Source organism: Sander lucioperca, chromosome 6 (assembly GCF_008315115.2).
Source record: "Sander lucioperca isolate FBNREF2018 chromosome 6, SLUC_FBN_1.2, whole genome shotgun sequence".
NCBI classification, from domain to species: Eukaryota; Metazoa; Chordata; class Actinopteri; order Perciformes; family Percidae; genus Sander; species Sander lucioperca.
This window is the reverse complement of record NC_050178.1, coordinates 11,691,190-11,708,614: the sequence shown is the minus strand read 5'-3', so window position 1 is coordinate 11,708,614 and position 17,425 is coordinate 11,691,190. Positions and strand designations below refer to the sequence as shown.

At 37.7% G+C, this 17,425-nt stretch overlaps 1 protein-coding gene and 1 long non-coding RNA gene across 3 annotated transcripts in view; one reads left to right on the top strand and one right to left on the bottom strand.

Moving 5' to 3' along the window:
- LOC116051473 overlaps positions 1 to 17,425 on the bottom strand; it is an 87,656-nt gene that overhangs the window by 67,364 nt on the left and 2,867 nt on the right. The gene's annotated exons all lie outside the window — the stretch shown is intronic.
- On the top strand, positions 1,538 to 16,734 carry LOC116051611 (immunoglobulin-like and fibronectin type III domain-containing protein 1). The gene is made up of 24 exons (XM_036002582.1): positions 1,538 to 1,579; positions 5,622 to 5,744; positions 6,589 to 6,728; positions 7,015 to 7,114; positions 7,235 to 7,261; positions 7,653 to 7,701; positions 7,819 to 8,014; positions 8,585 to 8,698; positions 8,793 to 8,955; positions 9,097 to 9,369; positions 10,599 to 10,790; positions 10,827 to 10,973; positions 11,232 to 11,356; positions 11,531 to 11,672; positions 11,778 to 12,071; positions 12,174 to 12,473; positions 13,113 to 13,289; positions 13,420 to 13,548; positions 13,713 to 14,021; positions 14,839 to 14,924; positions 15,020 to 15,212; positions 15,542 to 15,838; positions 16,221 to 16,547; positions 16,666 to 16,734. Exons 1-24 carry the CDS (start codon positions 1,543 to 1,545, stop codon positions 16,668 to 16,670), a joined length of 3,945 nt encoding a protein of 1,314 aa, XP_035858475.1. The 5' UTR covers positions 1,538 to 1,542; the 3' UTR covers positions 16,671 to 16,734.

Genomic DNA, 17,425 nt, shown 5'->3' with positions numbered 1-17,425 from the left:
ATCTCATATTAACTCTGCAGAGGTTTTGTTTTTTTCAAATTAGTAGTACAAAGTTAGTACTTTCCACCTTCCAAATGAAAAAAAAACAACTAATCCGCATGATTGCTCAGGACAAGCAGTTTGAGTTTAAAGTTTACTTTCAGTCTTTTGAGTGTACAAAACAAGTGTACAAAACAATGAATAATGTGTCAGAGTTAGGGGCATAAAAGAGATTTACAGATATGTGCGTTGGCTTAACAGTTTGTTTCAAAGACGTTCCGCTCCTTTCTATGTTTGGATCCTGAGCAGTTAAATTGCAGGCACAGCAACTTGACTCCACCAGCAGTTGGGCAGAGTCAGCCTCTAGGTGGGATTTCACATTCCCCATTTACTGTGTCCCAGCATGTCTCCCAACTGTCTGCACGAGTCACGCAGGCGTCAAGGCATCCCCCACTTTGACAGGCTGATGTCATACGATAACATAGATGACGCAGGAAGAGAACCTCCAAGGAATGGTTCCTCAACCTTTTCGGGCCATGGCCCCATTTTTAGATCTGCCGTGTTCTCATGACTATAGCAGTTACAGAATGGTCAAGTTAAATCACGTGACTTTGAGCATACTTAGAATGATGGAGGGAGCTCCAAATTAATTATATAAAAGTTACTAAATTAGAGCTGAAACAATTATTAAATTAATTATTGAGACAGAACCTTTTTTTGGCAACTATTTTATCAAACCATAATCAATTAATCACCTAAGTAATTTTCTAAATAAAAATGCATACAATTCACCAGTTGCATTATTCTGGTTTTTTTTTTTCAAGTTGTTTTGTCTTATCTCATTATGGTACTATACTTTTCAGTTTCCCTGTTTTACCCTCGTTTTACTGTAAGCACTATAACTTTATTTAGGAAAGTGCTATTTAAACCAAGTTTATAGTAAAAAGAATATCTATAATGAAGCAATCCTTCCTCCACGATTCCTTCATCAAATCTCTTTAACTTTTATTTAACAGTTATTTTGTACATTTTGTGTTGATTATAAATGTTAAATATCTTGCAGGAACCTTTTTACCATTGCAATATCTTCTATGCATAACTGCAAATAAACAAAATCTAGTTGCTTTTCCCATACTACCCTCCTTGTGTTTTTGTTTGAGTAAAAAAGTCATACAACACATTAATTAAACAGTTGATTTAGCACAACATAATGTCTTAAAGTTAGTAACATCATGTGAAAGATCTAACATTTAAGAGTATTTGATCGACAACTATACAGCGGAAAAACACATTAATCAAGAAAACCACAAATTCAAAAAAGTACTTGTCTTGAACAGTGTATCGTAAAGTTCAGTTGAGTCATATCAACATGAAACTGTTCTCAATTACAAATCAATGTCAGCCTTATGAAAACTGAACACTTGGAACGCTATGCTTGGTTCTGAATACTGACGAATACAATAAATACTGATGTAGCTACATCAATTTTGACAGTTTTTTCTTTGTGTTTCAGCCACAAAGCGATCAAAACTCTGAGTTGACAAACAATCGACCAACGCTGCAATGACTTCTAAAACAAACCAGGACCCAAAAGCCTTTGGTAAGTTGGCAAATGTGAGCGACTTTTTAGTGTGTGTTCTGTTTGAAAATATTGAATGGTTGTTAATAGGCTAACATGCTGTATTATTAAGTTATAATTTAGAGAAATTTAGCATAAATTATAACAAAGTTCTGTTTAGTAGTTTAAAGCCCTTCACAAATGTTGAAATAGATTTATATGGACAAATCCATCTGAATGGCATAAGCTTTTCTTTGATTTTCCAAAGCCTTATGCATTTCTTTTTAAATTAATATCCACTAACAGAAAATACTTGAGATATGACTGCAGAAGAGAAGGAAAGAAAAAAAAAGTGAAGAAAGAAAAACTAGTCAAGTCAATTTTACCTAGGCCTATACAGTATAATACCACAAATAAAAAATTTGCCTTAAGGGGCTTTACAATCTTTATGACACCCTCTGTGACCTCTGACACTCACTTTAGATAAGGAAAAGTTCCCCCAAAACTTAAACGGTGAAAACATTGAAGACATATTAGGCTTAGGGGTGCCAGCCAGGTCTCTCTCCTGGCATTTAAGATTGTCATTAAAAAGGTACAACGTACGCATCATATGACCATACTCATACTTTGTATTGCGATTTTCATTTATTGCGATTCTAGAAGTATTGGGATTCGATTGTATTGAGTATTGCGATTTTCTTTTGCTTCTTTACCGGTAACAAAAGTGGAATATTACACCTCTAGACACAATTTATCATGAGACATTTCTAAAAACACGTGTGAGTCAGTCAGGCAGTCTGACATTTATTTCAATTGTAAAGAAGTACATAACGGATTTTCTGCATTTTCTGCTTTCGACCTGATGGAGTCATATATATATATATATATATATATATATATATATATATATATATATATATATATATATATCGATTCTAAGGGGAAAAAAATCTATTTAAAAAAATCGTCGCAAAAAAAACCCACTAGAGTAGTAGTACGTAAAAAGCATAATTTCTTGTCATCCGGCTATCCAGCTCCATGCACTTCAGCCTCAGAGGGAAGCCAAACACCGTTCATCTGCACACACTGACCACACTGCCATGACACAGAGCTGGATTTAGATCAGCGAAGTATCCCTTTAAGTTGTGTCATTGCTGGTATTTTGTCTAAATATATTTTCTCTAAAAATGGCTCATTAGTGGTAGCCTCGTGAGACCGTCCTGATCTCGCAAGCTCCAGTTTTCCACTCGCAGATCAGTCTGGCATCTTGAGACAGAGAAAATTTGGAGCCGTTCGCCAAACGACCGACCAATCAAGTTGGTTTTGAGGCGGGTTTAGGTGTGACGCAACGAGAAGCGATTGTTCAGTCTACACAACATGGCTGCTTCCATGGATGAGATGAGCGTAGCTATTGTGCAAGTTTTATCCGAATTAGAAAGTATTCCTTCATTGAAAGAAGAGCAAAAAACGGCACTGGAGGCTTTTCTCAGAGGAAAAGATGTTTTTGCTCTTCTCCCGACTGGTTTCGGCAAGAGTTTGATATATCGTTGATCTGATTGGTTGATTTGGCCCGTCTATCACCAACATAGGTGGTGATAGACAGATGGTTTATCCAATCAGCTAACCAGTATTTTCGCCCCTTCCCAAAAGTTATCCAACGGAAAGTATATGTCGAGCAAATCCATCTGGCGGAGTCAGGTTACATTAGTGGCCCCTGACTCACCAGATTTTGCGGCATCATTTTGAAAACCAATTTGTAGCTGGTGTTTTGATTTAATAAATCAAAATGTGATTTAAGATTTGGTATGGTATCTACATATCCTAGTTAACACTGGCACGGTTTAGAAACATACAATGAGTCATAAGACTACAATAGTTCCATATCGCTTAAGAACATATTTTACTACAATAATTGTGGGACACATTCTATTTTGCACATGGTAATTAGCTGTTTGGCCTATCTGTATTATGCAGCAGTAAATTCATGTCAAAGGTTCAAGCCCCAAGGTGAATGAAGCCGCTCTGAGTCATAACGAGGTGTGATGCTGGTGCAGAAAAAGGATTAACAGACAGTGGATGAACTTTCCGTTGTGTGCTGAGTCATCCTACAGCTAAAATCCTAGAGAGAAATAAGGCTGACAAAAAGTGTCACCCATCTCTCTTTTGCGGTCTCCAACACTACAGGAACAGGAAACTCTTAAGGGTTCCAAGGGTGATAGTGCTGTTGACATTGACTATGTTTACATGCACATAATATTCCGGTTTTTGCCCTAATTCCGAAAAAGACGATATTCCGACTAAGCTGTTTACATGGCTAATGAAAGTGAGTATTCCACTAATATTCCTCTAGGCTTGGGTGGCCTAGTTGTAGAGGCTCTGTGCTTGATGTCAGGGGCCGCAGGTTTGATTCCGACCTGTGGCCTTTCACTGCATTTGTGGTGGTGATAGCGCAGCGGATATGACACATGCCTTTGGTGTGAGAGATCTGGGTTTGATTCCCACTGTGATACATCAACCAATGTGTCCCTGAGCAAGACACTTAACCCCTAGTTGCTCCAGCTGCGTGCGACCTCTGATATATAATATCAGCGTCAGCTAAATGACATGTAATGTAATATTCCCGTTTACATGTAGCCGTGCAAAACAGGATTTTTTCAAAGTTTACCAGCAACGGCAGACTTGGCAAGAGGGACTTGTGAACACAGTCCCTCTTTCATTCCTTCAACCAGCTTCTTGAAAAGGTCGGCATAGCGATGTGTGCGCATATCCAAAAACCTGTTGATATCCAAGTCTTTGATAATGTTTAAAAGTAGCTGTGTTTCTCCTTCTTATCAGGTCTGCAGCCTTGCAAACTGTTGGCTGGTTGGTTTGTGTACAGAAACCATAGCAATGCACAGAACTGACCATAAGGCTGCGGTAAAAACCCTGATTGAGACACACGTTCCGAATGCACTGTATACATGTCCAAAGAATGCCTCTAAAACCTGAATAATACCGGAATATCCCACGTCTTAATCAGAAAATGCTATATTCGGAAAAAGGCCTTATTCGGAATATACAACCGGAATATGCTGTTTCGGAATGCTTCGGAATATTGTCATATTCGGAATAATAGTGGAATATTGGTGTGCATGTAAACATACGGATTAAGGCACCTCCACTTTGTCATCATTCAAGTCTTTTGTTTTACATTAAATGTACTTATTTCTTTTATAATAGAAGAATATTAGTTTTTAGAAATTGATATTGACCATTACGCAAGCAATAATGTATTTAGAAAAATACAACATTTCGGTCTTAGACCTTCATCAGGTAAATTCACACATTCACCTCAACCATAGCCTTAAATAGTTTGGTTGACTGACCAGGACCAATCAGGTCCGGCTCTTGAATGACATCATTCATTCACAAAGTGGCACTCCCATCACGGACTGTGAACAGGAAAAGGCAGAAAAAATGCCACTCAGTACATTTAAAAACAATGGATAATCAGACCAGTTATGTTATAGGCTCATAATCAATGCATTGTCATTAGCCCAATATTTTTCTACACTTAATCAGAGAGGACACAGTCCATTCAAAAGTGGATCATTACATTGGTTAAATTACATTGTAGCAGTCCATATGCACCTGTACAGCTGTCTTTTTTCCTTCTTTTTTCTTTATTAGTTTATCCTCAGGAACTGTTCATTGTACAGGTGCACTACTACAATGTAATTTAACCAGTGTAAGAGAAAGTAAATACTGACCTCTTGTGAAATTCTAGCATAACTGCAACCAAAAGTAAAAGCAATAGTAATGTGTGTAATGGCCATTTAAAATCACCATGACTGTTTACTATGGTGCTTTTTTCACAAATCTTGGATTTAATTGTTATTAAATATAATATTACAGTTTTTAAAACTTAAAGCTTTGGAGGTTTAATGTTATCACTTTTGAGATATATGGCAAGAAAAACTGCAGCTCAACAAATGTGTGTAAGCATATCCAATCCCATGGTTTTGCTCAAGCATATTTTAACAGTGTGAATAATGAATACAATTCCCATTTCCAGAGTCTTATTGGTATGTTCTGGTCTTAACAGTGGCTATCAAGAAAAGGTCCAGAGTTCCCGGGGTAATGATCACTCAGTATGTTGAGGAACTGCCTGCAGGAAAGACAACACCTGACTTCACTCGGAAACCAATGTCTGTGACTGCTCAAGAGGGTAAATAACAAAACCCACGAAGTAGAACTTTGGTAACAACAACATAATCAAACATTATCTACAACTGTATCACTAGCTGCATTTACATGGACCCTAATATTCCAATAATAATCAGAACAATGGCCCAATCAGAATAAAAATGCCTCATGTAACCCCCTCAAATGGAAGAGACTGGCCCGATCCAGCCTGATCGGTAGGATTTTTTTTAATCAGGTTGAGAGGGGTGATGTAAATGTAATGTTTCATAATGCATTCAATAGGAAAATATTAGTGGCTGATATCCATGTAAACGCTTAATTCAATCGTTCCTCTCTGGTTGGTAAATGTATTCTTTCTGCGCATGTTTGCCCCATGTGGGGGGTAACATTAGGTGACGTTGCTTCAGGAGGGACAGAAACATGGCGGTAGCAAAACAAAACTGCTCTGTTGCTGATACAACTTTTTTGTTAGAGACATTAAAAAAAAAAATAATAATAATAATAATAATAATTACAAATTGTTAATTGTTGAATGATGGTCAAAAAGCTCAAAACAAGAAATTGTTAAAAAAATGTTTGAAAAAATGAACGAAGCCGGAATCCACCAAACCATCTCAATAAAGTATTCTTCTTTCCGGCATATTAGACGCTTCACAGCGGCTGGAACCACTTTGCGCTAGTCAAAAAAAGTTATATTTGTATTAAATTCTTTGGGGCAACACACATCTTATCGGATCACTTTATTTAGTGTCCATGTAAAGAGTTGATTTGGAATTTCTAATCAAATGATTTCAATTGGGTTGAAAAAATATTGACCATGTAACGGCAGTTACTGTTGTATGGCTCTCAGTATTTTGATTTTTCAGGTAAAAAAGGATTTTTCAAAGCTATGGTTAGTGGAGAGCCTGCACCAACTGTAACATGGGGGCGTAATATGGGCGAGGTTGATGACCCACAAATATACAAGGCAAGATACGATGAAAGAGCTCAAGAGCACATTCTTGAGGTGAGAAAACAGTATGCAAATAAAAATGCTTAACATCTCGTAAAAAACACAAACTTAATAATGTATTATACCAATGTATCACAATCCACTCTCCTGTACTTCCATCCTTCCTGATTTGTATAAAATATGTAATGTCCAGACAATTGTTTAAAAGTACACTACAGTGAAGTGCTTTGATTTGCTCTTAATCAAAGTACTTCACAGTACTTTATTAATTTGAAAAGCTCAGAAACTAATATCTAGCAACTAAAGATGTAATCCAACTACGAAAAAATTGCTTTATCAGATACTCAAGATAAAACCAGATCAAGCCGACACCTACAAATGCTTCGCCACCAATGAGTATGGAATGGCTGTCTGCACTGCAGCTCTTAAGGTTATTGAAGGTAAAAGACAAATTATTACTATGCCATATGTTCACTGTAAATAAATCAAATTAAAGTATAATATACTGGAGCTTTGATTATTTACAAATTATTTCTTGTTTGTATTTTTTTCTCTTCCAGTTGGCCTTAAGAAGAAAGCCCAGGCAGGTATGAAACTAGAATTAGAAGTAGCTTAAGTTTTCTCTTTCTATCATTTATCAATCCACACATTTCTTTTATAGAATTACACAGAGTTCTTGATTGTTTTTTTTCTTCTTGAAATTGGACCTCATAAAAAATACCAATAATGTGTGTTGAACATGGTAATAAAATACTGAGATCTATGCTGTAATTAAAAAAATGTGCAGAGCAAGACCCTATGGATTTAAAGATAAACAAATTATTGTATACAGTGTCTTTTGTTTGTTTTTACATTTTAAGGATTTGATAAAACCATAAAGAGTTTCAACAAATATGTTTGTGAATCATCATTTGCCTTTAAAAAGAACAATCTCATTTTTCTTTTTTCCAATTTATGGTACATTTCATTTTCTTTCAGCAAATGCAAATGAACCACCACAAGATTTCAGAAAAATGCTTAAGAAAACGTAAGTTTAAGTCAGAGTCACATTATTATTTTTTGTATGCACTGCTACTGTATTCTTTTTAAATATGTACTCCTGTAGAACCCCAGAATACATGTTACTCTGTTCTTCTCTTTTCAGTGTTGTTGTCACCAGAAAAAAAAAACTGCCACCAAAAAAAGATGGCGAAATTGATCCTAAGCTCTTGGAACTGCTTATCAATGCACCAAAGAAGGACTATGAAAAAATTTGTGCAGACTTTGGTGTTTTTGACTTTCGCTGGTTGCTGAAGAGACTCAACCAGTTGAAAAAGGAAAGGGCAGATGAGCAGGCAAAGGTACTGTACTGTCTGCAGTTTGTAACAACTGCACATGAATTCTGTATCATGTATTTTGAAGTTTGCAAAATGTTGGTGAGGTTTTAAATAAGGTTGAAAACTAAAGAGCATTTTGAGCTGTGAGAGTTTATAACATTTGCTTATAGTGTTTTAAAGCGGGAATAGAAAACCTGGTGCTGACTTCACAGAGTAACTCAACACCACTCTGTAAAGTAATGTTCCACGGTCTGGTTGAAAGTTTAAAGCCCATTTCACCTCTGGGTGTAGTCAGAAGTAGGCCTGCACGATTAATCGTTATAAAATCGCGATCTCGATTCACCCTGTTCACGATTTAATTTTTAAATAACTTCAATTTTTTTTTTTTTATTTAAAAAAAAAAAATTTAATTATTTTATTTTTTTTATGACTTTGATTCTCATTAAATTTTATGAGCCAACTGCATCACAAACACTACTACTTTCTTCTGTGAGTTTTAAACATAGACTGTATAAAAAAGGTTTTAAAGCGCTCCCAAGCGCTGCAATGCTCTTTACAGATACATACATAGGAATTCTTTTCTTTGTATTGTAGGTTGTAGAGCAACTGGAAAATGTGAAACAAATAGAAGTAAAACCCAATGGGAGAGCGGAATTTAGCCTTGACATGAAACTACAGGATCCCAACAGTGCCATTAACCTATACAAGGTGAGTTAATATGTATTTAAAAATAAACTATTTAAAACCAATCACTGCTCAAATATAAAAGAAATCAAACAATCTAATCAGTTTCTCTAAAAAGGATGGGGAACCTGTTCCTTATGGTGATGATGAAAATTCAAAGCATAGCCTTAAGAAAACAGGGACAAAGTATGTTTTCAGCATCAAAGATCCTCAGCCAGAAGATGCTGGATTTTACCAGCTTGATGTTGAAGAAGCAAATGTCCTTGCAACTGACTTCCAAGGTAAAGTGCAATTATTGCTACTGTAATAAAACAAGATGATTGTACTGGCATTTGGTGAGACAACTCAAGGCACGTTTAGGAATGAGAAGTCACTCAATTAATCCACCAGTGAAATTCAAATCCACCTTCCTCCCTCCTTAGTGCCTGATGTGGATTTCATAGCCAAGATTAAGGATGTGAAGGCCTTTGAAAGTGAGGACGCCATCTTTCAATGCGTCTTATCATCACCTCTCAACAGAATTACCTGGTCAAAAGAGGATTCTTCACTTGAACATGGGGACAAATATGAGATCACTGTCTCAGAGGACAAGCTAATTCACACATTGAGAGTTAAAGACTGTAAAATGGCAGATGATGGGGCATATTATGCCATTGCTGGAATAACAACTAGCAGTGCCTCTCTCAAAGTGGAAGGTAGGATATCTTCTCTTTTTATGTACATTAATAAAAATTTAAAAAAAATTGATAGTGTGATAGCCAAAGACTCCTTGGGCCCTATCTTGCACCCAGCGCAATTGACTTTGTACACCGACGCATGTATCATTCCTATTTTGCACCCGACGCACAGCGGACTTTTCCCTCCACAGACTCACGTCGGTAAATTAGGGAATGAACTTGCGCTCCCGGGGGTCGTTCAGCAAAAAGAGGAGGCGTGTTCTGGCGCAAACGTTCCCTAGTGCTATTTTGCAGTTTCAGAAAACAATTCCGCCACAGACCAGGAAAAACCTAGTCTAAAGTCAGTGGCGCGTTATTCAGATGCTATTTTAAGGGCACATGTTTGGCCGTAATGTAGAGTGTGCACACCGCGCATACACTTTGCTTCTCTCATCTCACGGACCCAGCAGTTCCCATTTTTGCAAACCATACATACATACAAGAAAAATATGACCTTGTTTTACACAACGTTTCCATGAATCATGGATGTGTTGATGACATAAATGAGGAAATAGTAGAGGACTTAAGGAGATGTGATGTTGAACTGCATGTGCCGATGCCACTTAACCCAAATGCCCCAGCAGCAGCACAGGAGAGGAGAGACAGAAGAGCTGCATTGTCTATAGTGAGGTAATCTCGGTCTAATGTTAGACTACATTGTAAAAATATCACCATGCATTCATAACCTCGTGATTCAGTGAGAGTGAGCCCAAAAACATCGGAAAGTATGTTTTTGTGACATTTCTTTATTTACATTTTGTCAAAAAGAAAAATGAACAGCAAACGTCGGACTCCTCGGCTGTGAACCGCTCCTGGCGTGCGCCCATGGATGTATTAGAGCGTGCGCCTAGCAAATCCGCCATTATAATAGCAATCCGCCATGGAACAAGCGCGCCTGCTTTTAAAGAGAATGTGAGATAACTCTCTGATTGGTTTATTGCACGTTACACCCAAACCACACCTATGAGTAATGTAGCTACTTCAGACCAACCCATTTTAGATTTGCGTTGGGCGCAAGAGTCATTTATCCCGCCGGTATAATAGCAACAGCGCCCGAGATCTGCCCACAAAGCTACTTGCGTTTGGCATTTGATACTTGCGTTTCAGATCGTTAAAATAGGGCCCCTTTTTGTCTTTGTTTATTTAAAAAATGTTTCAACAAAAGTAGAAGATTCATTTTCCCTACTTGTGTGTTCACGGTAATTCAGCTGATCCAAATGGTAAAGGCCGCAAGGGCACCCAAACTGGGAATCAAGATGACCTGATTAAACTAGCATTGGAACAGCAGGCCAAGCTACAAAAACAGAAAGACGCCTTGGAGGCAGCCAGACGAGCACAGTCTGAAAAGGATGCTGCAGATGCGGGAGATGGAAGAGATGGTTCTGGTGATGGGACTGGTGGCGGGACTGGTGGCAAGACTGGTAGCAAGACTGGTAGCAAGACTGATGGAGACGAGGGTGATGGAGACGGCACGCATAAGAACCTCCTGACAGATGGAGATGATGGAAATAAAAGAGATGATGCAAATGATAAGAAAAATAAGCGAGTACGAACTGGCCCTTTGGTTCCTGACACAGTTATAGGTAAAATCCTTGCATTATGTGAAGACTGAATAATGCTCTGGTCATTGCTATCCTTCATTTGCTTACGCCGTAAAATAGAAAACTGCATCGTCTCTACCTTTGTTTGCTCTGCAGTCTGCACTATTAATTTGTATGGACTTGCACACTAAAATAGTCAATTATAATAGAATAGTAAATATAACAGCGGTTACATATCACCAAATACAATGCACACATTTTGCTAATTACATTTTTTTTACTTTGTTCTTACTGTTGCAGATTGTGGTGTTCAGTTTGTCAGTGGGCTGTCAGATACTGTTGCTAATGTTGGTGAACGGGCAGAGCTGTCTTGCAAACTAAGCAGTGAGACCTCTGAGGGACGTTGGTATAAAGATGGGAAGCTGGTAAGTCAACTATTTTGGGAGAATTATGAGTATAGGATTACTGCCATGCATCTCTCTGTTTCCTAGCTTGCAAAACCGTAACGATCCATCATAGCCAAAAATAGATTGTGCATTGCATACCTCAATTTATGAAAATGATTGTCTGATGAATATTACATATTTCTATCTGACAAGCTAACCAATGAGGATGGTGTAACAATTATCAAAGATGGAGCCTGTCACAGGTTGATAATTGATTGCTGTAAAAAAGATGATGCAGCTGTGTACCGCTTTGAAGCTGAAGGCCGTAAATCAGAAGCAACACTTCATATTCAAGGTCAGAATAAAAACGACTAAGAAGGTTTAGTATCAACTGATACATTTTCCCATGGGTTAAAACAGTTTATGTTTTTGACAAAAACTTTTTTCTCTAACATTGAAGATCCACCAAAAATTGACGCTGATGCACTAGGAAAATTCACAAAGCCAGTCATTATAAAGGCAGGTGAAAATGCCGAATGGAAGCTGCCATTCTCAGGTGGGGCACCGATGAATATACAGTGGTACAAGGATGATGACGAGCTTTTGCCCGCTCTCAACGTGAAGATTGAAACATCAGCTACTGAAAGCAAACTACGCCTTGTTAAGTGTCAAAGGAAAGATGGTGGAGAGGTCAAAATAAAAATAAAAAATGAATTTGGTACAACTGAGGCAATTTCCAAACTTATCGTACTGGGTGAGTTGACAATAAGAGACTTAAAGTTTGCCATTGTTCTGTATGTAAAGGGAGAGCAATGCTTTTTGCTGTTAGTATGACTTATTTTCATTTCCTCAACAGACAAACCCACACCACCACAAGGACCTGTGGACATAATAGAAAGTGCTGTAACATCTGTTGAGTTCAAATGGAAACCACCAAAAGACGATGGTGGATGCCCGGTCACAAACTATATCATAGACCGCCAACAAGTTGGGCGCAATAAATGGTCAAATCTCGGTGAGATCCCTGGCAACAACCCAAGTTACAAAGATTCAGATGTGAACCCTGGAAGGAGATACTGCTACAGGATCAGAGCCAAGAACTCAGAAGGCATCAGTGACTACCTGCAGTCAGAGGACATACCAGCTGGTGTATTACGTAAGTCTTTAGTTGGAGCCATTTTTGCTGTTGTCTGATGAAAACCTCTAAAACATTCTAGGGAAGCAGGTAAAATATTATTTTAAGAAGATGCAATATTTCAGGATTTCATAATTCTTTCTAGATACAAACATTTGCATATGGCCTTTGAGTATTTAAAAGAGGAGGATTATTATTGTAGGATGTCATTTTTGATACTTCCACTAAGAGTTGCCAGGAATCAGCAATGTTAAAATCCTACACCTCGGTGCTTTAATCAGATCTACCTGGCCTGATGACCAACTTTTCCACAATGTACAACAGTAAACATTTTGCATTAATTAGAAGAAAACATAACATCATCCAACTCCTTCGGTTGAGGGGATAAAAGTTTTGACTTTGAGAACACACAGTGAGGTGCAGACCATTGTGTGTCCATCAAATTTAAAACTATCTTCTCCAGTACATCATTCTTTATTCGCCAAACACGTTATAGCTCTCTTGCTGGTTTCAGCCATCTATCAAATTGAGTGATTTGGTTACTAAAGCATGGAGTACTGGAGTTGTGCAGCATGTTTTAATTTTGGAAGTAACAAAAGAAAATAGAGTAGCACAACATAATACCACAGAATAGTGAACAACGTCATGTTTCCCCCACAGGTTATCCTGGATCCCCAACAGCACCAAAAGTGGTCAGTGCCTTTAAAGACTGCATCAATCTGACATGGTGTCCTCCATGTGACACTGGAGGAACCAAAATAGTGGGATACAATTTAGAAAAGAACAAGAAAGGCACAAATTACTGGAGCCTTGTAAACCAAGGAGGGCCTATTACAGGTATCCGACTACTATGGCAAGCTGCAGGAAATTACCAAATAACAAAGTGTGAAAATGAATGCCTGCTATGCATCTGCCCACATAATGAGCATTCTTAGTGATGTTATAACCATTTCTTCCTTTTCCACAGATATAAAGTTTGCAGTGAAAGATGTTATTGAAGGGGCAGCGTATGAATTTAGGGTGTCTGCTATCAACCTATCTGGTGCTGGACACCCTAGTCTTCCATGTGACACAGTAAACGCAAGAGATCCAATGAGTAAGCCCGTCACACTGAATTCTTACATTCTACAGCAGTTGTCTTCACTGAAGATTATTCAACTCATGCTGACATGCTGTTGGACAAAATGCTGTTTCTAGCTCTTTGGTAATTATAAAACACTGCAACATTGAGCCAATAACCTCTAATTACTGTAATTTCAGAACCCCCAGGCAAAGTCACAGACCTAAAGTTAACATCCTCCAATTACACCACATTTTCACTGGCTTGGACGAAACCGAAAGAAATTAAAGGAGTAGAGGATGAAGCCCAAGGCTACTACGTAGAGATCAGATCAATAGAAAACCTTGAATGGACCCGTTGTAATGCCATCCCAATTACTCTAACATCCTACAACGTGCATGGCTTAAAGGCAATGGCCAGCTACTGGGCGAGAGTAATTGCCACTAATTATGGAGGTGACGGAGAACCTCATGGCTTTGACAATTACATAATTGCCATGCCTCCTCCTGGTAAGATTTGAAATTTAAAATCAAGAACCTGACTGTTTCTATATGATGTCATGATCAAGTTTCATTTAGTATCCGCATGAATAGCAAATAATCTAAGTTTTTCTTCCATAATACATGTGCACAGTGCAGCCTCTGCCTATAATAACCCTACGCCTGTCAAAGGTACGGCATAGCTCTGAAACAAGAAAATATAGGTTAGCCTGCATAACAGCTTACCTTTTTTTCTTTTTTCTATAGTGTAGTTACACTATATATTTTTTCATATCCGTGGATATTGCAGGTAAAGGGTAAAATTGTTTTGACAAGACATTTCAGACAGGAAAGGTCTTAACTGGATAGCCCAGCATGAACAAAATACTGAAGTTAAAATGCAGGTTGGGTTTTCAACCAACCGTAGCAATTTAAAGGCATGGCACAACAATAAAACACCACTGCAGTAAAGGTTTTGTTGTTTTTAACCAAAAGAGTTTCGTGCATGTGGATATGTACGTATTAAAACTGCTTGTTTTTGTTTCTTGGTTTATTTAACCACCTTGTGGTTGTGGATCATTTGCAACACTGAAATAGGTTCCAGTAACAGATTGCAATGTGGTATTTTTAACAGCTGGTGTACCCTATCTATGTCTACAGGAATAGAAAATATTCAAGAATTCAAACAAAGGCTTTGATTTCTTAATAATCTATAAAATACAGTAGACATTATTTAAAAAAATCCTAAACTGAAAACATTATTTTAAGCAGAATGAAAAACTTCCAGTTTGCTAAATTATATAATTACAAAAATCTAAGCATTGTATTTTAAATTTCCCCCTCACAGTAAAGCCAAAGTTTAAAGACCGCAAAATGAAGACCTTTGTGGTGGTAAGATCTGGAAACACAGTCCGTCTGAACATCAACTTTGAGGTATTGTGCCAGAAGTTTTCCTCCTAATGGGTTCATTGGAGAATGTATTTTATTTCATTTACAAATGAATGTGATATCTTTCTTATTGTCTACAGGCCTCCCCAGTGCCACAAATCTCTTGGATAAAAGACGGTATTCCAGTGCCCAAACACGTAACTATTACCAACTCTGATAAAGGCTCTCAACTGCTAATCCCCACATCTGAGCGGTCCGACAGTGGCATCTACACCATTACTGTCAAGAACATTGTCGGCCAGGCGAGCATCAATGTTGAAATCAGAGTTACAGGTGAATCTCAGTGTGCGTGGCCATGAAGTACTACTGTTCATGACTTGATATATAAAAACATATCACAAACACAGTGAGGTTACAGAGACTGAATGCATACTCTTTTATGGCCGCATTAGAACTATTATTATTATTATTATTAGAACACTTGACAGAATTAATCCCAATTGGATTTATGGAATGCAAGTGTTAAACTGTAAAATACATACTTACAGCAAAGAGACACTGAGCTGTATGCAGATACTGTATATGGTACCGTTTGATGCATAGACAGATACACTTTTGCAACTCAGATCTCTGTATCTCTGTGCCTCTAAATCTGGCTGTAGATGATCCCAAGCCTCCAGGTCCAGTGGAGCTGGAACAGAACATCCCAGGAACAGTGACTCTGTCCTGGACTCCCTCTCCAGATGAGAAGAGAGATGACAGACTACACTACATGGTATCAAAGCGGGACTCTTTCAAACATACTTGGAGGACAGTGGCAGACAACCTCTTCAACAATAAGTTCACCGTTATCAATATTTTGCCCGGACGGGAGTATAACTTTAGGGTATTTGCTAAAAATGACATGGGTCCTTCACCACCTTCTGAATCACCTGTGTTTGGAACCAAAAAGGAAAAAGGTTTGTGCTTGTGGGTTGATCACAAAGACATCTGAATCAATTCTCACTTTCCTGTACACAACACTAAAACCTGACTCGTATGCTGAAGTATATGTTTATTTACCATTAAAAAATGCCTCAGCATACCACTTCTATTCTGAAATTTAAAACCACTTCTCACCAAACCAGATCTCAGAACAGTTTAACTCTAGTTACCCCTTAGGTTAATACTAGGGTTGGGTATCGTTTTGTTTTTTTCCTGACAGTGGTGCTAAAACGATACTTTTAAAATGGTGCCACTGCCTAAATGGTGCCTGAACCGATACTTGGCAAGGACACTGGTAAAAGTGTAGAGCGCTGAACGCTGTTAAACCCTAACTTTAAGCATTTCTTTGTGTTTCAGGAAAGTTCAAAGTAAACATGCCAGAGACAAAATCCTATGATTTTCAGTCACCTCCATCATTTATCGTTCCTCTGAAGAGGCGCACAGCTCCACAAGGTTACGAGTGCTACATAAGCTGCGCGGTAAAGGGTGATCCAGCTCCACGTGTGACATGGTACCGTAACAACATCAGCCTGAACACAAACACCAATTACCTCATCACCAATGTATGTGGAGTCTGCTCCTTGCTCATACTAAGAGTGGGACCCACAGATGATGGGGAATACAAAGTCGTCATTGAGAACAAACTGGGGACATCCGAATCCTCAATGACACTGAATGTCAGAGGTATTAACACTTGTATAAGGTTTAAGAATTGCACATTTTTCCATAAAGAAAAATATTTGAGTGTACACTACAGTATGTAAATAAAACAAACTGACAGTATCAATATGTTTCTTTACAGAGTGAAGAGCTGCAGCTGCTGGACAGAAGCTGAACTAACAGATTTCCTACTGTGTTTTAAATTAATTACTAGGGCTGGGCAATATATCAATATTATATCGATATTGTGATATGAGACTAAATATCGTCTTAGATTTTGGATATCGTAATATCGTGATATGACATAAGTGTTGTCTTTTCCTGGTTTTAAAGGCTGCATCACAGTAAAGTCATGTACTTTTCTGAACTTACCAGACTTGCTAGCTGTTCTATTATTTGCCTTTTCCCCACTTAGACATTATGTCCACATTACTGATGATTATTTATCTAAAATCTAGGTGTGAAGATATTTTGTTAAAGCACCAATTGTCAACCCTAGAATATCGCCGCAATATCGATATTGAAGTATTTGGTCAAGAATATCGTAATATCTGATTTTCTTGCCAGCCCTTTTAATTACCCTATATTTTTGTGACAAATCATATTCATTTTAAGTTACTTCATTTCCCGCTAGTGTGATGCATCACTATTTAAACACTTAACTTTAGAAAGCTCCAGAAAACATGAATTGTGTCTTTTGGTAAAATGGTATATGCTGTACTATTAAACTTTGGAGATATTTCATCATCCTGCTTCTATTTACTGAAGATGAGGTCAAATACACTACAAAATGGCACACATTGTATGTTTTCAAATGTTTGAGTTCCACTATGCTCATTGATTTAATTCAAATTACATAAAATAAACCAACTTAAAACACTTATATTTTATTTGTCTCGTAT

Coding starts and splice junctions, on each gene's coding strand:
- LOC116051611 (XM_036002582.1), top strand. CDS start 1,543: ATGACTTCTAAAACAAACCAGGACCCAAAAGCCTTTG. Junction 8,956..9,096: donor CCTTGCAACTGACTTCCAAG/GTAAAGTGCAAT, acceptor CTCCCTCCTTAG/TGCCTGATGTGGATTTCATA. Junction 12,072..12,173: donor TTCCAAACTTATCGTACTGG/GTGAGTTGACAA, acceptor TTTCCTCAACAG/ACAAACCCACACCACCACAA.